Genomic DNA, 21326 nt, shown 5'->3' with positions numbered 1-21326 from the left:
CAGTGATGAATGCCGCATGTTTATTTTCTTTCATTTTTTCACAAGTTGATTCTCCAGCAGCTGCAGCCTGGTGGACATAGCTTCAAGTGGGCACGTTAAAGAAAAAGCTGCAAATATATGCCACCCCCCCAAAAAAACTGATGTTAAACATCTAATATCTGTGTAAAACTATCTATTAGAATGAGAGCTATCAAATGATTACTTTTTGAATCAGATTATTCACATTTTAGAATTTTGATTAATCAATGATTAATCACTTAAGTATAAAGCCTTTTTTATCAAAAAAAATGTTGCCTGCCAAATTTTACGAGCACCTGTTATGTGTTAATTCTTTCGACATTTAATGTTATGAGGGCGTCTTAAACATTTTTTTGATCCACTGCACACACTCATCCTCCTCTTTTCCTAATCAGTTAATTACTTGCATCATTTTAAATGAAGAAAATGACCCCAATATTTTGACATGAACAAATATTCTGAATGTCATACGTAAACATTTATTAAATACTTTACTTTAATGCATGTATGTTTATTGCTCAAACACAACCTGTGCTACCTTTAACGTAGCCATCCACTGTCAAGATAAAGGATCATTTGCGGTTAAAATTAAGTGTGGTTAATCTGCGCTAATACATGTGATCATTTTTTTGTGATTAATTAATGTGTTAATGCTTTAACTTTGACAGCACTAATTTTAATATACTATAATAAAAAGGCCAACTACCAATTATTATGCCTTTACAAAGATGAGAATGCCCTATTAACTCATTCACTGCCATTGACGGCTATAGATGTAAAAAAAAAAAATTGTACATATAGAACAGATATAAAATTTGTGATTAATTGTGAGTTAACTAGAGAAGTCATCCGTGATGACGTCATGATTAAAAATTGTAATCGCCGGATGTCCCTAATTTAAATATTTATATTTTTGGGGAGAAATTATTATAAAAATACATATATGTATATGTATATATATATATACATATATATATATATATATATATATATATATATATATATATATATATATATATATATATATATATATGTATATGTATATATATATATACATATATATATATATATATATATATATATATATATATATATTTAAATAGAAAAGATTATTGAAAATAAAAAAATAATTACAATTATTTTTTTAAAGAAAAGATTTTTAAAAAATCTAAAAATCTTTTTAAAAAAAATTAAAAAAAATAAAAAAAATATATGAAAAAATGTTTATTATTTTTTTGGAAATAGAAAAGATTATTAAAAATAAAAAATAAATATAATTTACAAAAAATTAATAGAAAAGATTATTAACAATTAGGGGTGTCAGGCAATAAAAAATCGTAATTAATTGCATGATTTCACTACTTAACTCACGATTAATCACAAATTTTATATCTGTTCTAAATGTACACTAAAAAAACATTCCAATGGAAATTGTTAAAATGGTTCAAATGAATTTTGATGTTTATAACCGTCAATGGCAGGGAATGAGTTAAGATGCTGTCATTTATTGTATATAATGATGGTATGAAAAAAAAAAAGATTGTTTACCAGAATGCATTTCTGGTTGATTTATGTTGCACCCTTTTTTTTTTTTATGTATTTATTTTTTTTTTTGTTCTTTAACAAACCATTACTTTCCACGCGGAACACCTAACCCCAGTAAGCCCCGATCAGAATGAGCCCCCCCTCGTGTGTGAGCTTCTCAGTGCACCAAACTGAAGCATATTACCACGACGTACATATTAAGTGTCGATTAGTCAATGTGTTGTGCCTCCTTCATCAATGCGCAAGTCCCTCATCACAATCACACATTTTGGGTAGGCGTATGTCAGCTGGCTTGTGATGTTACTGGCTCAGTGCAGGGCCATAGTTTGGATGTATTTGTTTATTTTTCATCTGTATTAATTTGGAGGTGAGCTGAGGTGCAAGTGAAAAGCATCACTCACCATTGCTACGATTGCATTAATATCAAAGTGGTTGTTGAAGAAAAGGATATTGTTCCGTTCCAGGCTCCTCAGCTTCTCAGTGACTTGCTTTTGAAACATTAGTAAGTCTTCACACTGACATGTGTTTTCTTCCCCTGGTTTGACTGTGGAGGACAAATGAAGAAAATTGGAATCTTGCTATTTGTCTTACCTGAAGTCCCGCCTTGCAAGCTGTCCCTCTGTGAGCGTGTGTGTGTGTTTGAAATACTGAACTTTGTTACTGTACATACACGGAAGTAGATTTTTCAGGTATCTATACTTTAAAGGGACAGTGTTTATTGTTTAGCGCCATATAGTAGTGAGCTAATAATTAATTTATTTTGAAAATCCACTATTAACTTCAATAATATGCAGTATTTGAAAACATATATCTGTACGTTGTCAAAATAATATGCAGTATTTGAAAACATATATCTGTACGTTGTCAAAATAGGCTCGTTCATGTATTCAACCCCCTACACTGTAAAAAAACAAACAAAAAAAACTGTAATATAACAGAATTTTACTTTTTATTTTACTTTTCTTTCTGTATTTAAAAATATAATTGAATTTACAAACATAAACACTGATTTTACATATAAAATGTAAAATAACATGAAATCACTATAACTGTAAAAACACACAATATTTGTGTTATTTTACAAAAAAAACCTCTATTAGAAATAGATATATTGATTGTTCAAATACATTCACAAATATTTGTCTTTTATAAAATGGAATAAAATATAAAATTCAACTTTAAAAACCTTTAAAAAATTTAAAAAATATATATTTACTGAGAAATGAACAGTAAAAATTCTTAATTTTACCATCATTTCTTTGTGAATTGACAATTAAAAAAAAAAAAAAATATCTACAATTTCTGTAATTTCCTATAGATGGTAGCATTCATTGTATTAACATTTATTTTGAAAGGACATCTTATGAGATAGGGCTGCTCGATTATGAAGTAAATATTAATCACGATTAATTTAGTAATAAATGAAATCACGATTAGGACAATCATTTGTTTTTGGTGCAAAACAAGAAAATGTTAAGACAAATACATTTATTTGAAACACTATAATTATGCAAGTTTGTTTTGGACCAAACAATATTTATTAAATTAGTTCTTTTAAAATAAAAAATGTGCAAATATATACATTTAAAATACTCAAAATTAGTATTAATAATATTTTATTTTTGTTTACGATTATGCCAATTTTGTAATTGTGGAGTGTAATAATTGAAATTGTAATTGAATTTCAATTAATTTCACAGCCCTACCCTAAGATGATGACACGACATAAAAAGGACAAAGAGAAAGGTAAAGTCAAGTCTACCATTACATATCCTGGACTTGAGCTTCTTTGTCACTTCTTCAATTTTCTCAAAGTCTTTAGTGTAATAAACATATTTCTCAGAAGGTCCGGTTGCTATTTCTCTCAGCTCTTGTTCCACTGCTTTACCCACACCTAAAGCATAAATGGTGACTCCTAAAAGTACAAAAAAACACTGTCAGCTTTTTTTTTTTTAAAGATGTTTTGAGTTGAAAGGAACTTGGTAAAAAGAGAGTACCTGAGTTCTTTGCTTTGTTAGCCCATTCGGAAACATCATTTTGAGACCTTCCATCGGTGAAGACAATACCGACACGTGAAATGTTGGTCCTGGCGCCTTCTTTGGCTGAGAAGCTCAACTCATACATGTGACGCAATGCTGAGCCGGTCATAGAGCCCCTCCCCATGTACCGCATCCCACTGACGGCTTCCTTGATATCTCGGGCCGCGCTGTACTGCCCCAATGTGAATTCTGTACGCACCTTGGTGGAGTACTGAACAAGTCCGACATGTGTGCCTGTCTGGGAAATGTCCAAAGCGTCCACTATTCCATTTACAAATTGTTTGACAAGCTCAAAGTTGTCGGAGCCCAAACTCTTGGAGCCATCAATCACAAACACTAAATCCATGACTCCTTCGCCACACACTGGTTCTGTTGGAAACACAAAATTACTGTCAAAATCATATTTCACATTCAAAACCAATAGGCCATTTATTGGGGTTACATACTTTTGCAACTCCGCCCATCCTCAGCCAGCATAAATCCTTCCATACACTTGCATATGTAGGAGTCAGTGCCGCTGATACATTGATGCTCACAACGATGGTCCACTGTCTGGCACGGGTCCACACCTAGCCATTCATAGGGATTGATTTCATGTTTTATCTATTTTTGTAGAAGGAGTTCAAAAGTGGTTTGGACAAAAACGTATTTCTTTAGATTGAACAAAACTCCTCTTAAACTTTGTGGATAGATACTAGGATTACCGCTGACCTCACCATCAGTTCAAAAATGTATTTAGAATAATGTAACATGTAAACACTAGAATTGTTATGATTGTGCTTTCATTGCGTTGTGGTTTTTTTTTTCAGTCTGTGATTAAGTAGAGGGGCGTGTCCTCCTGCGTCGCACCTGTTTCTCATTCACAAATCAACGCTTTATAAGGACTGGAACTGCCGACGCTCTTCGTCGGAGTATTGACCTTGCTACGTCCTTGCCCAAGAGCTTTATTCCGACTTTGTGTTCCAAATTCCCCTAGCTTCGTTTCCAGTTTCTTACGCGAGTCTTTTGACACGTATTTTTATGTTGTTGTTTCCTCGGCTTATTGCCTGAGTGATTGGTATCCACGTGTTGTTTTTCCCACGTCGCTAGTTTTGTATTTTGGTTTTTCTTATTCGCGTTGTGCGATTCTACAGCCCACGGGTGTATTTTTGTTTATTTTCCTTGCATACTTTGCAAGCGACTTTTGTTAACTGTTTTTCTCCTGGCTTCGTCCAACGCTTTTTGTAGAATTCCGTTGTGTACTATTAAATTTGTCAATTCACACCCTTTGTGTCCCTGCGTTTGTGGGATCCAATATCCGGTTATTCCGGAAATCATTACAGTAATAAACAGTAACTGCAATATTTGAACACACTCTAGTGTGAGTTTCGTTGACCACGCAACATATATCAAATATTAGCATATCACACATGGGCCAAGTAACCTGACGTCATTAATTGACCGAACTTTCATTTGAACATGTGATACAAATCACCTTCTTAAGAGCGAAAATCCTGTCGGGAGAAAGGAGGTCCTTTACCTTTACATGTCCTGCCATCAGGATTGAGGGTAAATCCATTCCTACACTTACACCTGTAAGACGCAGGGCTGCTCACACACGCATGCTGGCACTGATGGTCTACCGTGTCACACACTGCTGTGCCTGTGTGCACACACACACACACAGTTGTAAACTTATGAGCACAACCGTATGGTGAGAAAAAAAAAGCCTACTGCTTTCAGAATCCAAAAATACTGTGGCCATTGTTTTGATATGTTTATATAAGTAGAGATGTGCATGATCATTTTGGTGACGATTCATAGCATTTTTGAGTCATGAAGCAAAATTTAGCTTTTTTACATGCACAATAGTGCTCATAAGTTTACATATCATAAAGGTATGTAAACTTATGAGCGCAACTGTAATTGCTTGGGGACAACAGCCTTTCAGATGTGCTCCTTTTATACCCATTCATGACACTCACCACTTTCAAATTAACCTGTTGACCTGTGGAATGTTCCAAACAAGTGATTTTTGAGCATTCGTCAACTTTCCTCGTAATTTTTTTTTTTTTAATTTTTACTTTGTCCCAGCTTTTTTAGAATGTGTTGCAGGCATCAAATTAAAATGAGTAGACTGATAAAAACAACAACAACAAAATAACATTCATCAGTTTGAGCAATAAATATCTTGTATTTGTAGTGTATTCAACTGAATAGTTGCATTTGAATTTAGTTAAATTTTGTGGATCAAAGTTCATAGGAGGAATAAAACTATTTAAAGTAGTTTCTCTACATTCCATATATTCAACTGTTACGTTTGCGTCTGGAAAATGTATACCCCACTATGCACTGGTGTGAAAAGGTGTTTGTACACTTCCTGATTTGTTGTTGTTGTTTGTCACACTTAAAAGTTTCTACGACGGTGTATTGGATCCACATATAAATATATATTTTTAGATGGTGGGGGCAATATTCCGAGAAAAAACTCATTTGCAACTTTATTAAGTGGCAGATTTGTGAGACAAAAACTCAGAAACTTACAAGAAATACACATAGCGTACTACTTGGACGTTTGTGCCAATACTTTTCGGTCGGGTTTTCAAATAAGGAGACAGTAATGGCTTCAACCATATCATGTTTAGCATTCGCACTTTGAAGCGTTGAGTACGGCCAGCGACAAAGATGCCTCGCTTTGCGAAGGTCCACACCCTGAGGATCAAGCGTTTAAGTTAATTTGTTAAAATAAATATTTACTTGTACATTTTTGTTTACAGAATTATTTTTTACACATTTATACATTTTGGTATTTTTTTGTACAAGTATCTAAATTGATGTGTCGAATCAGCTGCACTCCATCATTCATTAGTATTTACCTAAAGTATGCTAGCTTCTGATTGGTTAGTGTTAGTCAGCTGATAGGGAATCAGGAAGAGTTGCCGCTGTAGCTGCCGTGTTTGACGAGTAAAGTTTAAATTAAGAATGAATCCGTCTCCATCCTGCCTTTTCATTTTATAAACATTGTCCCATTATCCACCAACGAATGAATTAGGTTAGCAGCCCCAGACCATCACACTACCACCACAGGTTTGGAGATAATCAGGATTGGGTGTGGTCAGTAAAAATGAACTGAAATATGTTTTTAACCAGATTAAATTCATGATTTAACAAAGGATGGCCAAAGTACATTTTCACACAGGGTCGGCTTTATCAAATCCCCATTTGAAAACTGCATTTTACTTTCACTATCTTTGTGTAATATATACATTTGTTTGATTATCTTAAACGGAAGTAAACATTTCTTGACAACATTTTTATATGTGACCTCATTAGTCCAAACATGACATTCTGATTAATATTACATTTGTGGAATGTGAGTAATGCATCAAAATCCAGCTGTTTTTATCTATCTCGGGGGGCGGCCATTTTACCACTTGCTGTTGACATAAGATGACATCACAGTTGCCCAGGCCTCAGGCAACGACCAATCACAGCTCACCTGTTTTCTGAAGCTGCGCTGTCATTGGTTGTTACCTGAAACCTGAGCGACTGTGATGTTATTTTCACTCGACAGCGAGTGGAAAAATGGCCGCCACCTGAGATGGATAAAAATGGCTGGATTTGTCTCCAATAAGGGGCTCATATCTTACTAACACAATATTAACCAGAATACCGTATTTAAACTAGTGGGACTGCATAGAACATATATTTGTCAATAATTTTTGGGGGGCGGTTGACTTCCCCTTTAAACATTAACTCATTCACTGCCATTGACGGCTTTAGACGTCAAAGATTAATTGCAACTATTTCTGTTAGTTGAAAAATGTTCCACTTTTAACAAGAGTATGAAAACCTAGAAAAAAGTTGTTATTGTAAAAAAATATTGTACATTTAGAACAGATATAAAAATTTTGATTAATCGTGAGTTAACTATTGAAGTAATGTGATTAATTAAAATTAAAAATTGTAATCGCCTGACGACCTAATTGAAAATAATCTTCTTTTTTTTATAATGTTTTTTCAAAAACCTAATTTTGAATAATCTTTTCTTTTCATTTTTAAAATATTTTTTCCAAAAAAAGAAAAAATCATTAAAATTAGGGCATCAGGCGATTTCAATAGTTAACTTATGGTTAATCACCCATTTTATATCTGGTCTAAATGTGCAATTTTTTTTCATATTCTTGTTAACAAAAGTGGAAACAATTTTAAATTAATAAAAATAGTTCAAAATAATTTTTGACGTCTATAGCCGTCAATGGCAGTGTATGAAAATTGGGGAGGGAGGGGGGGGGGGTGATAATTGTATAAGGAGGCAAACACTTTTTCATGGCACAGTAAATGGAGGTTGAGTATATATGATCGAAATGTCGCTCATCACCTCGACAAAGTTTGGTCTGGAACACTGGCAGCAGGGTTTCCATTTGGCTAAAGTTAGCCACCAAATGCACATGCTCCGAGTGTGGCTGACTCCCCATGGCCCTCAGGGTGCTCACGTCCACCCTTCCGACACCGATGACAAATATCTGGATGCCGGCCCGTCTCGCTTGAGCCGCAACCTCCTCCACCGAGTCCTGCGGCCTCCCATCAGTCACAATCATTGCGATCCGAGGGACGCCGAGCCGAGCTCGCCGCGCGCCTTCAGCCTCGGTGAAGGCTGTCTCCATGGCGTACTGAATAGCCAGACCTGTCATGGTACCTGTGGCCAGATGCCGCATGGTCCTCACTGCCTGCTCTACCTCAGTCTTGTCGCTGTATTGATTGAGGGAGAACTCATTCTGAACCACACTGCCATACTGGAGTAGGCCAACGCGTGTGGCATCACGACCGATCTCTAAAAACTGAAGAAGGTTGTGGATGAATATCTTGACCTTGTCATAGTCATCAGGTCGGATGCTTCGGGAGCTGTCGATCACAAAGATGAAATCCATTGGCCAGCTTTTGCACGGGTTCTCTGGGATCATTAAAAAAACAAAAAAAACAAGACTTGAGGTTAAAAAAAATAAGTTGTGTCGTTTAGAAAGCACATACCAGATTGTTGTGCCGCGTTTTGCCATGTGGCAGCAAAAGGTCTGGGATGCCTGCTGTCCAGCAGAGCTGCATTACAGCACAGTAGGCAGAGGAGAGTGAGGACCAGGAACCTCATTCTGATGATTCGGGTTGACAACTGCAGCTCAAACTATGGCAAAATACACACAAGATGTTACGGTTGCCAGTGCCGTTCTGCAAGAAGGTTTGCGCTAAATCAGTGGGGCCAACAAATACTGCACGCGGACCAGAAACGGCCCGTGAGAGGGTTCAATTTGGCCCTTGAGGACAAAACACAAACTGCAGTTTTTCACTAGAATGAACTATTGTTGCTAATTTTGTCCACTGTAGGGTGCACTGACGACCACGTAAATAACATTCTGAAATGTGGCTGCTACTCAGGATCTGATGCAATTTTTTTCTTCTTCTTTTTACTCGTTTTCAGATTACGTTGCAATAAAATGGTAATTATTCGCACTAAGAAAAAAAAACAAGAACAATTTTGACCTTCCATTTTTACATTAGACCATGGACATACCGTTCCGGCCCACTTTGGATCAAATTCGGATTTAAAGGGGAAGAACCCCCCAAAAAACTCTTGACGATAATATGTTCTACGGTATTCTGGTTAACATTGCGTAGTTAAGCACCAAAATTCTGCAGTTTTTAATCAATATCAGAAGGCGGCCATTTTGCCACTTGCTGTCGAGTGAATATGACATCACAGTTGCTGAGTTCTCAGGTAACAACCAATCACAGCCCAGCTTCAGAAAACAGGTGAGCTGTAGTTGGTCATTGCCTGAGGCCTGAGCAACTGTGATGTCATCTTCAGTCGACAGCAAGTGGCAAAATGGCCGCCCCTTGAGATGGATAAAGACAGCTGGGTTACTCCATAACTCCATCCATTTTCCAACTCATATTCCACAAATGTAATATAATAATAATCAGAATGCCATGTTTAGACTAGTGAGGTCACATAAAACATATTATTGTCAAGAATTGTTAAGGTTGACTTCCCCTTTAAATGGCTCCTATATTAATATGAGTTTGACCCCTGCTCTAAATCAACCCCACGCCGTATTGTGGCCAAAGAATCCTGTTCGATTATTGCAACTTTGGTGCTGTAAATCGTAAATCCTTGCTAGTAAGAAGAAGAAGATATTGTGGCAACACAATTTTACAACAGCAAAAGGCGCAATAGTCAACTAGGGTTCTAACTTTGGCCACAATGCCACATGAGATTGGAAGCCATTTTGAACTAAAAACAAAAACATTTTCGTAGTTAGAAGCAAAAGTTTCAAATCCAACCAGAAATCATTTGCTGCCGTCAACACAATTAGGGAACAGGGATTTTCAGATTTTCAGTCTGACCTCTAATTTTTACATATCGCTGGCATCGGGCCAAAACCTGATTTTGTACCTCCAAAGTTGTCACTTTTCAGGAGACCCCATGCTTGTTTAACCATTAACATTGCGTCATCAAAACGAGTAAGCCATTTTCAACACTTTAGAGTGGTCAATAATAATTTAATTTAAAAAACAAAAAGTATATGTTTTTGAAAAAAAATTACATTTTATCAAATTTTGGTTTCGGCTCGATGCCAGCGATAGGCTACGCAAGTCGGACCTGAGTATAAATCGCAGGACAAGCCAAACGAAAAAACTTTGATTTATCTTTCAAAAAATAAAACATACAGTTTTAAAAGTGATACCGAATTTGTTGTTATTTACCTTCTATATTCATTTCTTTTCTGATAGCCAGGGAAAAAAAATTACAACAAAATAAACAACAAAAATGGATAATCAAAGAGTGGTTGAAGACAGACAGGTGATCTATATATATATATATATACTTTTATTTGGTACATTACCTGACACTGAAAAGGATTTAAAAAAAACATTAGATTGCAATTTCCCCTTGGGAATATAATGAAATAAAACAATATCTTATATGTCATACATGTACTGTATGCAAATTACACTGCACAGATAATCCCTTAGAGGGCAGTATCACCCAGTTGATGGTTTTTCCATCAAATGTGAAGGATAATTGACTGCTTTGAATTCATTTGAATTTTTACTGATAAAGACTACTTTTATCACTATCCTGCGAGCATGGAGGTCTTAAAGAAAGTGGGCTTGTGTTTAGTTTGCATAGGTGGTGCGGGGGTGAGTCCGCAACTGATGACGTCATAGAGTGAGCACCTGCTCATTTTCTGGGGTTGGGAGGAGCTGGTGCTGGGAGAGCAGAATGACCTAAAATTGCTCAGGGGGTGCAAATGGAGAAAAACATCACTTCGGTAATGTTTTGGATGATTTAACATGGCTAAAAGCTCCAAAAAGTTGATTTTTTACAAAAGTGTATCTTTAAATCACCAGGACAACAGCAAAGAAAAGAGATGGGGGGTCATTTTATAGCTATTTTGTAAATGTAGCCAAGTCTATTGATTGTGTGTAGCAAACATCAAAAGCCAAATGTGATGTAAGTAGACATGATCTGTTTTCTAATTTCATCTTTGGTGGCCTTTCAAGGTGCAAGGCAATAAAGAAAATGTTTAGGAAATATAAATATTGAACATGCAAGAATTTTTTTTTAATTATAGTTATGTTTAAGATTAATATAGGTACAATTTGAATATAATAATAATAATAATAGTAATAATAATAATAATAATAATAATAATAAATTTTAGTTATCACTGCAATTAATCAAAGGTACTTACCTCACAATCGAACAATTTCTCAACTCTTGTCCAAAAAATGATCAAGAAAAACAAAAGTAAGATGAGACAAACGTTGTCGACTGGACAGGACTGTATATCTCAGCTTGAAGGTCGTTGTGGGAAGTTGACTCACTTTGTTCTTCTCCTTACTCCATCTACTCCACCTTGCCTTTTTCTCCTCGTCTCCCCTCTGACTGACACCACACGCCTCTTGCTTAACTCCGGCTGATGGTCTTTTACTCCAAAGTGACTCACACGATCTATTTTCTATTTTTTGGTCAATCGTCATTTCATATAACTCATTTCATTTGATCCCATGTACATTGAAATGTATGGTTTTGGCGGACCATTCATTTATTTTAAATGCATTTTGTTCCACAGGTTCTATGATGACACATCTAGAGCAGAATTGTTGATCTGTCTGAACTTTACGTGCATGTGGAACAGTTGATTTATGCGGTCCAAAAGTCCAAACAGAAAAGTCTGTGAACATTAAAAAAGACTATTTTGGGAAATATTTCATCCACAGTTGAGCACCAGTTTATGGAAAAATGTGGTAGTCATCATAATTCCAACCACTCTGATGATAAACAATTAGCACTTTGCGTAAATTGTCACACCTTGCCAATGGTTACCAAGGGAACATCATGTCATTCAAACAAAGAAAATCCCATTAACAATAATAATAACTAAACGAGCAAATTATGTAATGATTTAAGGTGGAAGTCAAGTCAGAAATGATCTTTACTCAAATGTTCCCTGTGCCCCCACTCGTATAAACACGGTATTCTGATTATTAGTATTGTGTTTGTGGAATATGTATTAACCCTATGAAGCCAAACTTATATTAAATACATTGCGCCCCCCCCCCCCTCCATTAAAACCCTGATGTATATGACCTGACACATGCATTGCACGGATAATCCATTAGGGGGCAGTATCACCCAGCTGATGGCTTTTCCAGCGACCTTGCCCCAATTGAGAAAGGAGAGACGCCTATACTTATTAACTCATTCACTGCCATTGACAGCTATAAACGTCAAAAATGTATTTAAACTATATCTATTAGTTTGTTTTTTTAAATCCACTTTTGTTAACAAGAATATGAACACCTAGATGTTTGTATTGTACATTTAGAACAGATATAAAATGTGTGATTAATTGTGAGTTAACTAGTGAAGTCATGCGATTCATTCCAATTAAAAATGTTAATCGCCTGTCGCCCCAAATTTTTAATAATCTTTTTTTTCTTCTTTTTTTAAATTAATTTATGGCAGTGAATGAGTTAATAGTGAGAAATGATCTTTCTGATTTTGGGAAATACTAATATGTTTGATATGCCTGTTTATTATTAAATTTTTGACAGTTATAAATGTACGAATTTAAAGCATAGTGACCAGATGTATCAAATATGACACAAATCCAAAGTCACACGAGGAAGTAGATTCTTTTTTTTTGTACTTGTTTGTTTGTTCAAAATGACCAATTAATACTCTATTTACAAAGAATCAGAATGTTCTCTCATATATTCCATGGTTCCGGCTTTACAGGGTTAAGCCGCAAAATCCATCTCAGGGGGCGGCCATTTTGCCACTTACTGTAGATTAAAAATGCATCACAGTGCCAAAGGGCTCAATTTGCCGACGTCACATGACCAAACCCAGAAAACAACAAGTGGCAATTCAAGACAAAATGGCCACCCCCTGAGAAGGATAAAAAGGGGTGGGTTTGTCTGCTTTATTCATATTCTACAAACACAATATTAATCAGAATATTGTGTTTAGACTGGTGGACTTTTTTTTCTTAACTTCCCATTTAATGTTATTTTGTGATTGTCATATTGTAAATGACTGTGAAACAAAAGCATTTGAAATCACAATTTGAGTTTAATGCGTGAGAAAACATCACATTTTCACTTTGATTGCACATCCCAGAAGGGCATTTACATTCCAGAGAACACTTATCCAAAAACACGTCTGTGTGTGTTTTCACATAATGGAACACTTTCTTGATTGAAAAAAACAAACAAAAGTGGGCTCCATCTTCATTTAGCTTCTGTAACATAGAAGTCCGACGACATCATCGCATCATTCCCATATGCAACTTTATAATAAGACTCTGTGAAATGATTTCCACTCACTCAAAAATATCATAATTATTATCCAAAGACATGTTTTATGACGAGACATTACACATGACAGATTAGGACACTCTCAAAACACGTATTAGTCAATGTGATAGTTTAAGGTGCAGCCCATATAAATACAATAAAGGCATCCCAGCCTAATCACGTTAATTAACCCCTCACTCACTCGTTACTCTGTTATGTACGCTTATATGTACACAAAGAGCAAACACAGCATTAAGAAAAATATATCTAATCTCTCATCTATTAAACGTTCTCTTGTGTTCTTAATGGTTACACAACCAAATTCAAATGGATAAAATATTTCAGGAATTCCTCAAATGGACAACATTAGAGTATGTATAGGACTAGTGAGAAACATAAGTAGGTCACGCTGGTGTTATGGTGTGTGTGTGTGTGTGTGCATTTGACATTACAGTGTACGCGTGTGATGTCATAAAAAATGTGTGTTGAGAAACAACATGAGCGTAAGGAACTCGGGAGAGGCAGTGCGGCGCACACATGGATTGTATGAACGTCAGGCTCCACTCAGAGGGGTCCTGCCAATGTTCTCATGCTGTCATGGTGGACGAGGACAGTGGGACACCCTGTTTGCGAGGAACACTGGCACAGTCGTCATACGGGGGAAGCAGGACCTGAACAAAAAAGGGCAAGGACACACGCTAGTAATAATTAGTGATTACTAGACCTATGATTATTCATTAAAAAAGATACACGTTTATGCAATATAAAAACAATTTTTTGCATACTATTGACATAAACAGTGTTTTTTTAAATGAATGAATTATTAGTTGACCACTAGATGGCGCTAGAGATCACTGAATGTCCCTTGAAAACAACCAGAGTTGTATAGTAGTATACAGAGTGCTGAACATGTAAGTAAAATTAGACATGTAAAAACAAATACAATACTAAAATAATGCACCACAGGGTTCAATTTTGGGGCCCCTGTTGTTTTCATTGTATTTGCTGCCCCTGGGTTCCATCTTGAGAAAGCATGCTATTTCCATTCAATGCTATGCAGATGACAGTCAGATCTACTGTATGACCAGGTGATAGCTCTATTTTGGTCAAATGCTCTATTTAGATTGTGTGTAATTTCACTATTGCCCACTGGATGGCAGCACACTTATTTAGTTTGAGACGTGTAAATAGTGCTGCTTTTCAAGCCTACGAAAAGCAATAGCTTTTAATGAACATGCGCAGACAAACGGTTAAGAAAATGGATGGATGGATGAACATGATTTCAATCCTTCTACACGGTGACTTAATTTTTTTACAAAAATTTATATGGGAAGTAGCTGACTTGCTGCGTTTCTTCTTTTCTATAACTGGATGGCTCCACCAATGTTGGTTTGGAACTGCAGTGCACCACAATTTAGGATGCAACTCCTTGATTGTCATGAAATGTTCGGGGCGTGTTTTTTTGTTTTGTTTTTCCCCCCTTGTCAGTTCTGTCATGATCAGAGACTTCCAATAAACAGACTGATATAACTTTGCTAACTTTGTGGAAAGTGAATATATGCTTAAACTTCTTAAGTTCTTTTAACTCATTCACTCGCAGCCATTTTCACTGAAGCTACCCCCTTCGCTCCCGGCTGTTTTACTGGATTTTGATTGATTTTGCACGGCCCACAGAATATTATGTACTATTGTTATAAACATGGAACCTACCAAAAGAAAATTTGAGTCGCTTCTTTCATCAGGAAAAAAAGTACTGTATATTTGTATCTGTTTCTTTTTTTTTGCATTAGCATTAAAATACAGCTAAGTTTCATCAATATTTACAAACCTGTTGAAAACACTGGGGAAAAAGAGCTTTTTGCAACATGGCCCTGGCTGATCTCTTATACTCTGCTGACACCGGCTGGCCGTTTTTTGCAATAACTTCCATTGCTCTAAGCCACCTCTTCGGGTCAGAGGCTGCATCAAAGCCTTCTGTATGTTCTAGCATTAAAAAAAACTTCTTTTTAAACATATAAATACGTTTTTGGGGAGTAAAGACAAAGTATTAAAAAACGCATTTGTACGTTTTGGGGTTTGAATGAGTTAAAGTGAAGACAAGGTGTACTTTTGTGATTGATCCTTGTTTTCTAAATGTATCTTGTTGGCTACGAAATGACACACTTGCAGATTTCAAGGATGCATTAACTTCCTGTGTGGTTTTGTGATGCAGGGATTATCATAATAAGTCTTCCGGACAATAAGCAATTGTAAGCTTCTCCTCTTTGTGACCCAACAAGCATTTAAATCTGCAGCACCAATATGACTGACCTGCACCGTCCACATTTTAAACAATGAGTCACTGAGGTCGCACTCAGTGCAGTCTTTTCTTGCCAAGCGAAACCGCTCTAATCTCATAAGGAGTAAACGCACATTCAATAATCAATACCCTTTGATAGCCTGCAACTGTGATTAGTTTGGCTTATAACAATCAACGTCTGGCTCAGCTGGATTCTCCTGTGGCTGATGCGGCAGACAAACAGAGCCACAGAACACTGTCGAGAGCACGCCATTTCAAACACGGGCGCCAAGTTAAGACCAAAGGATGCATAGTTGAATTTTTTTTTAAGGTTTTTCTACATCATGCATGCTCCACCAATGCCCAGATGAGTACAAAGAGCCTGCTTCTATCAGCTTGTATCTTCCCTTCTGTTTGCCCCGAACACTCCACAGTTACCTTGGGGGTGAGGAGGGGTGGAGCGATGGAGGGCGACATCATGCTCGTCCAACACGGACATGTAGAGTTGTGTTAGCTAGCGTATGACACAAGTGGGATGGACATGCACCAGCTTGACACAGAGGCTGCAGTTACGCTTTATGCCAGAGGTGGCAGTTGCGAGTAAACTTTTTTTTTCTTGCAATGCAACTTTAAGTGTGCTTTTATATATTGTATATATATTTTTTCATTTCTTCATTGTTCATGAATACAATAAAATGTGCATTAGCGAAAACACTTAATGACACAATCTGATGAGAATCAATACAAGAGCTGTATCAATTCTATCATACTGTAATTGTCCTCTTTCATTAAAATGGATTAATTTCGCAATATGTTCAATATTGTGGTTGTAGTTGATGCGAAGCTATACTGCATCATTCTGAAGACTATTTGTGATTCTGTGACTTACCGTTGTGTCATTGGTTGTGACATAAAGCAGGATTTCAGCAGTGCCGCGGCTGCACACGTATCTGTAGCAGTTCCACACGCAGGCTATCAGGTAAGCCTGGTGCAAGAAAAATACAATAAAACAAAACCAATTACCTCCTTTTGAGTTGAACTTGAGATATTATATATATATATATATATATATATATATATATATATATATTAGGGGTGTTAGAAAAAATCGATTCGGCAATATATCGCGATATTACAGTGCGCAATTCTCGAATCGATTCGATATGCGGCCGAATCGATTTTTAAACATACATTTTTTATGGGAATATTCAACAAAACGTCTTACTTAGGATTAGGATTCACACATTAAGCATGGAAGAATGTTATATTAATGGAACATTAAGCCTTAATATTTTATTTCAGTGCTGTTCAAACATGAAACAGACTGCAACCTGTTTGTTAAATGCAGTGGCTCAGTTATAAGCCTGAATTTTCAGATAAATAAATAAATGTTCATACAAATCTTACAGTGTACATGTACAAGTTTACTGATTTGTATTTTCTAAATTTGAGTAAAAATAAATAAAAAAATCGCAATAATCAATTTATAGATTCCTATCGGGATTAATCGATATCGAATCGTGACCTATGAATCGTGATTGATTCGAATCTAATCGCCAGGTACTAGGCAATTCACTTTCACACCTCTAATACATATATATATATATATATATATACACACACACATTAATACATGTTTGAATTTCATCTCTTCATTCAAAAACAGAACATTGTTTCAAATTGCGAGTGAATAAAAGGCACAAAAATAGACTAATTATTATCCAGTTACTGGTTTGGTCCGTAGTTTGTCATAAAATAGGCAAAAATGTGGAACAATGCATTATTTATTTGTCAAATGTCAGATGACAGTGCCTAGCTCACCGTCTCGGTCCTAGATCATCCTGAATGTGTTTGATGGGGTTGAGGTCAAGAGTCTGCAGGCCAATCATTGTTATTCCAAACACTTGCGACTGATGCTACATAAAAAGTCACGCCACAATGCACTTAAATGAAGAGAGCGTACCTTAAATCCCAGAATACAGCTGGTGAATATCAGCACAATGAGAACCAAGCACACATTACTCAGGGCAGCAATCTCCTCCTTGTAAGGGAAATTGTCAGGCTAAAAGGGGAAATAGCAAAGCGCGTATCTCAGGAGCATGTACTGATGACATCATCCATATTGTCACCGAGTATACAATGCGGAGGTTTCGTACCAATTGCTGCAGGTAATCCTGGATCGTGTTTGGGTAAACCACAATGCTCACAGCAACGAGGGTGTTGAGTGCAAAGTCGAAGATCTGATAGCAAAAGAATGGGATGATCCAGGCGGCACGCAACTGAAACAGATTTGGTTGGACGTTGGAGGTCAATTTACACACGCTGATAAGACCGAAAAAGCCAAACGCATCTTACGGTTACGGGAGAATATAAATACTTTAAGTGTACATTCATTTGGATTTCTGCATTACAAGCTATTCAACCAAATCACACTGACTGATCAAATAAACTGCCAATTGGGACAGAAACAAGGATTGCAATGGTGCACACATAAATACGATACTTTTTTTTACCAAGTATGTAAATACGCATCTTACCTTGAATGCGCCATATGTTGCCATCCCACATATAAGTATCATCAGTAGAGAGATGGCCGAGGCAATACACATGTCTGCAGCAGAAAGACGTGAGAAGATCAAACAACGATGCAAAATGGTAACAAGTGGCGATGACACCATCATTAAAGGAAAATTGCCTAAGGGAACGCAGGCAGGCCGACACCTACATCCCCCGCAGGTGCCACGCCACTGCTATCATAACAAAGCTGAAAGGTAAGCAGAGCTGCAGACTTTTGTTGGATGCACAGATTAGCATTAGCATGGTATCTTCTGATATGCACATATTTGGTTGATTGGTGAAGTTGAGCCTTTGGGCTTGATTTTAAATGCTTTTTTTTTTCTGCATTACAGCACGGCCGCTCGCTAGAAGATGGAAGGTCCAACAGTCGTCTGGAAGTTGTGGTCCGAATACTGTGTGTCGCCTAGAAGCGACGTCATTTAGCAGCACCACCAGATGACGCGGCTCCAGTGTGTCAGAACAGTCTGCGGACCTGTATTTGATTTGTGGATACTTGTTTAAATATTAATACTGTACACAATATTTACAATGACATTTTATTTTATCTTGCACAGACGAAATACACTAAGACTAATACTAAAACTATTTTTGAAAAACTTAACTAAAATGAAGCATTAGAAACATTAACTAAAAAAACTAAATTTAAGAACAAAACTTAAAACTAAATAAAAACTAACTGTAATGACTGCTATGCCGCAATTAGCAAAAAGCTGTTATTGATGTAATTACCTATAGATGCCACACGATGGTAGCAAAGGCCTACTTTTATTTAAATGAAGCTCCACAACTCACTTGAAATTGTTTCCTTAGCACCAAGATGCCACCAGAAGGATTTTCAGTAAATACTGGAAGATTCACTGTAATTGAAATGCATTTTTCTTATCTTAAAGTGACCCTTTCTACCTTGCATGTAACATTTGCAGGGACCCAGAAAGGTGAATCACCTTTGAATAGAAGGCGCTTCATTTCTTTTGCCCTACTTCATCAAACATTTAGAGTTATCTGCTATTATCCTTATATAACTTGCTTCCCCCTGAATGAATGGAAGGATCAGGTTGTACGTTTAATAATAGATGACAGGTCAGTCATTGTTCATTCCTTCAAGGCTTTCATTCTGTCTAATCGCAGTACTTTGTGTGCTGTTTTGATTGAAGCTCAAAAGTCCAAAAGCACTCACATGGCAGCAAAGTATCATCTGGCAGCTTAATCCCTCAAAAAGTAGGACACTGGAGTCCAGAGGCCAACAGTGCTCTCACTGCGTCCCACCTGTCAAACTGTTGTGAGTGCACACCTGCTCCAACAGTTAAGCAGGCTTTTCCAATACTCGGCACCGAAACACATTACGCTTGTACACTGCGGGACTTGTTCCGGACATCTGCGGGAATGTCTCATTTCGACTATGGAATTTCTCTGAGCAACTTACTTGCGTCGTCCATGACATCCAAGTCATTAGCCAACTCAGCGCTGGTCAGGTGGTACTGCTCAGGATCACTGAGCGCCGTCAGCAGGATGAGTAACACCACAGCGTTGATGAGCTTAGGGACACACAACATATGGACACATAAGACGAACAATGTGGACAAGCAGGCAGATGCCCACAAAACACAAATTCACCATCTCAACAAATCACAATACAGTATTATACTACTTAACTCATTCACTGCCATTGACGGCTGAAGATGTCAAAAATTCATTTGAATTATTTCTATTAGTTTCATCTTTTTTTCCACTTTTGTTAACAAGAGTAAGAAAACCTAGAAAAAAATGTATTGTACATTTAGAACAGATATACAAATTTTGATTAACTAGTGAAGTCATGTGATTAATTACAATAAAAAAATAATAATAATCACCTGGTGCCCCTAATTAAAAAAGAAAAGAAAATATTAAAAAATTAAACGATAATTTTTTTTTTTATTGTAATTAATCGCATGACTTCAATAGTTAACTCACGATTAATCACAAATTTTATATCTGTTCTAAATGTACAATAAAAAAAATCTAGATGTTCATACTCTTGTTAACAAAAGTGGGGGGAAAATGTGAAACTAATAGAAATTATTCAAATGAATTTTTGACGTCTATAGCCGCCAATGGCAGTGAAATGTTTAAGTTTACTTTTAGAATTAAACTACTGAAACAAATAGCCTAACAACTAACCCCCCAAAATGACAACACGGTATCTATGTAAATGAATATTTGCGATAACCAGTCCACCAGTAAATGACTCGTACACTGATAAGGAACGGAAAATTTTGTAGGCAACGTGTAACAAAAGCAGGCCGCTACCTGAGGAGGCCCACACTTAATTTATTCATTGGAAGGGTCACAATATTTTTCCACGTGTGCTATTGTTTACCCCCTACTTTACCTTTACACTATGGAAAGGTCGCTACAGTTTATGTAAATATGAAACACCACATTATCAGTATTTGTCATTCAGTTCAAAGCAATACATCCTCATTGATCGTCAAGCATGTTGCAGTTGCATAGGAATTTTAGATCATTGCAATGTATTAACAATGAAATACGCGATTAAAATACATTTTAAGGTCCTCTCATTCGTTTGCAGATCCAGTGATAAAGCTATAGTGGATGGTTGCTGATCTGCGGTACTCACCATGTACCAGACCCCCAAGATGATGGTTCCAGTGCGGACATGGCAGCAGAGACAGCAGCTTGTGGAGTACCACAGGTCCCACGGGGATGTCGTCATCATATCGACCTTTAAAAACAATGTTGGCGCTCCCTCGCTGCGTGCCTCCACACTCCACACCGAGGAATGACAAACACCCCCAGCCCCCTGCTTCTTATTTATCTGTGTGAGCAGATTAACCGTGCAGAGCCCCAGCGTCAAAATACCAGAACGTAATTGATACAACTTCCGGTTTTCAAAATACAACATTCAGTCAAGCGTTAAACCAGAGAGAGAAGGCTAGAATCATAAATTTAAAAAAAAGAATGCATAAATGTATGGCAGTTTAATCATGTTATTTATATTACATAATTAATTGTAATTTTACATTTAA

General features: G+C 36.6%; 2 protein-coding genes across 2 annotated transcripts; both read right to left on the bottom strand.

Moving 5' to 3' along the window:
- Positions 1–30: 30 nt before the first annotated feature.
- matn1 (matrilin 1) lies at positions 31–8727 on the bottom strand. Its single transcript, XM_086077840.1, has 8 exons — positions 8613–8727; positions 7963–8535; positions 5122–5244; positions 4049–4171; positions 3561–3971; positions 3326–3478; positions 2015–2107; positions 31–86 (listed from the first exon to the last, which is right to left on the bottom strand). Exons 1-8 carry the CDS (start codon positions 8725–8727, stop codon positions 31–33), a joined length of 1647 nt encoding a protein of 548 aa, XP_085933966.1.
- A 4471-nt stretch (positions 8728–13198) lies between these two features.
- Positions 13199–21160, bottom strand: LOC147171936 (lysosomal-associated transmembrane protein 4B-like). The gene is made up of 7 exons (XM_086079431.1): positions 20918–21160; positions 19721–19832; positions 18258–18331; positions 17877–17999; positions 17684–17782; positions 16610–16705; positions 13199–14113 (listed from the first exon to the last, which is right to left on the bottom strand). The coding sequence occupies exons 1-7, from the start codon at positions 21014–21016 to the stop codon at positions 14030–14032; spliced, it is 687 nt and encodes a 228-aa protein (XP_085935557.1). The 5' UTR covers positions 21017–21160; the 3' UTR covers positions 13199–14029.
- Positions 21161–21326: the final 166 nt, after the last annotated feature.

Source organism: Leptonotus elevatus, chromosome 6, assembly GCF_054856555.1.
Source record: "Leptonotus elevatus isolate MCC_2025b chromosome 6, RoL_Lele_1.0, whole genome shotgun sequence".
Taxonomy (NCBI): Eukaryota; Metazoa; Chordata; class Actinopteri; order Syngnathiformes; family Syngnathidae; genus Leptonotus; species Leptonotus elevatus.
The sequence above is the reverse complement of the archived record's forward strand: the minus strand, read 5'-3'. Positions and strand labels throughout refer to the sequence as shown.